The sequence below is a fragment of the Penaeus monodon genome, chromosome 32 (assembly GCF_015228065.2).
Source record: "Penaeus monodon isolate SGIC_2016 chromosome 32, NSTDA_Pmon_1, whole genome shotgun sequence".
NCBI lineage: Eukaryota > Metazoa > Arthropoda > Malacostraca > Decapoda > Penaeidae > Penaeus > Penaeus monodon.
In genome coordinates, this window is record NC_051417.1 from 15,707,033 (window position 1) to 15,707,242 (window position 210).

Genomic DNA, 210 nt, shown 5'->3' on the forward strand with positions numbered 1-210 from the left:
ATCCAAAGCGTAAAGTGATCTTGGATGTTTAAAAATTGCAGATCATTTTCAAGGAATTTCGAATATACTTGCCCTCGGAGCTTCTTCAGTGGAGTTGGCTGCTGCCGCCAACCCTGTAGTGATAATTAAATAGTGTTATACGATTCGACACTGTAGTAAAGCAACAGTAATAATGGTAGTTTGAAAGAGTAATGATAGAGCGATGTAAAA

The 210-nt window shown here is 37.6% G+C and overlaps 1 protein-coding gene across 1 annotated transcript in view; it reads right to left on the reverse strand.

The window, feature by feature from the left end:
• LOC119593563 (GATA zinc finger domain-containing protein 14-like) overlaps positions 1-210 on the reverse strand; it is a 2,487-nt gene that overhangs the window by 1,711 nt on the left and 566 nt on the right. Inside the window, exon 2 of the mRNA XM_037942520.1 lies at positions 73-113. Coding sequence (XP_037798448.1) covers positions 73-113 — 41 coding nt within the window. The remainder of the gene's footprint in view (positions 1-72; positions 114-210) is intronic.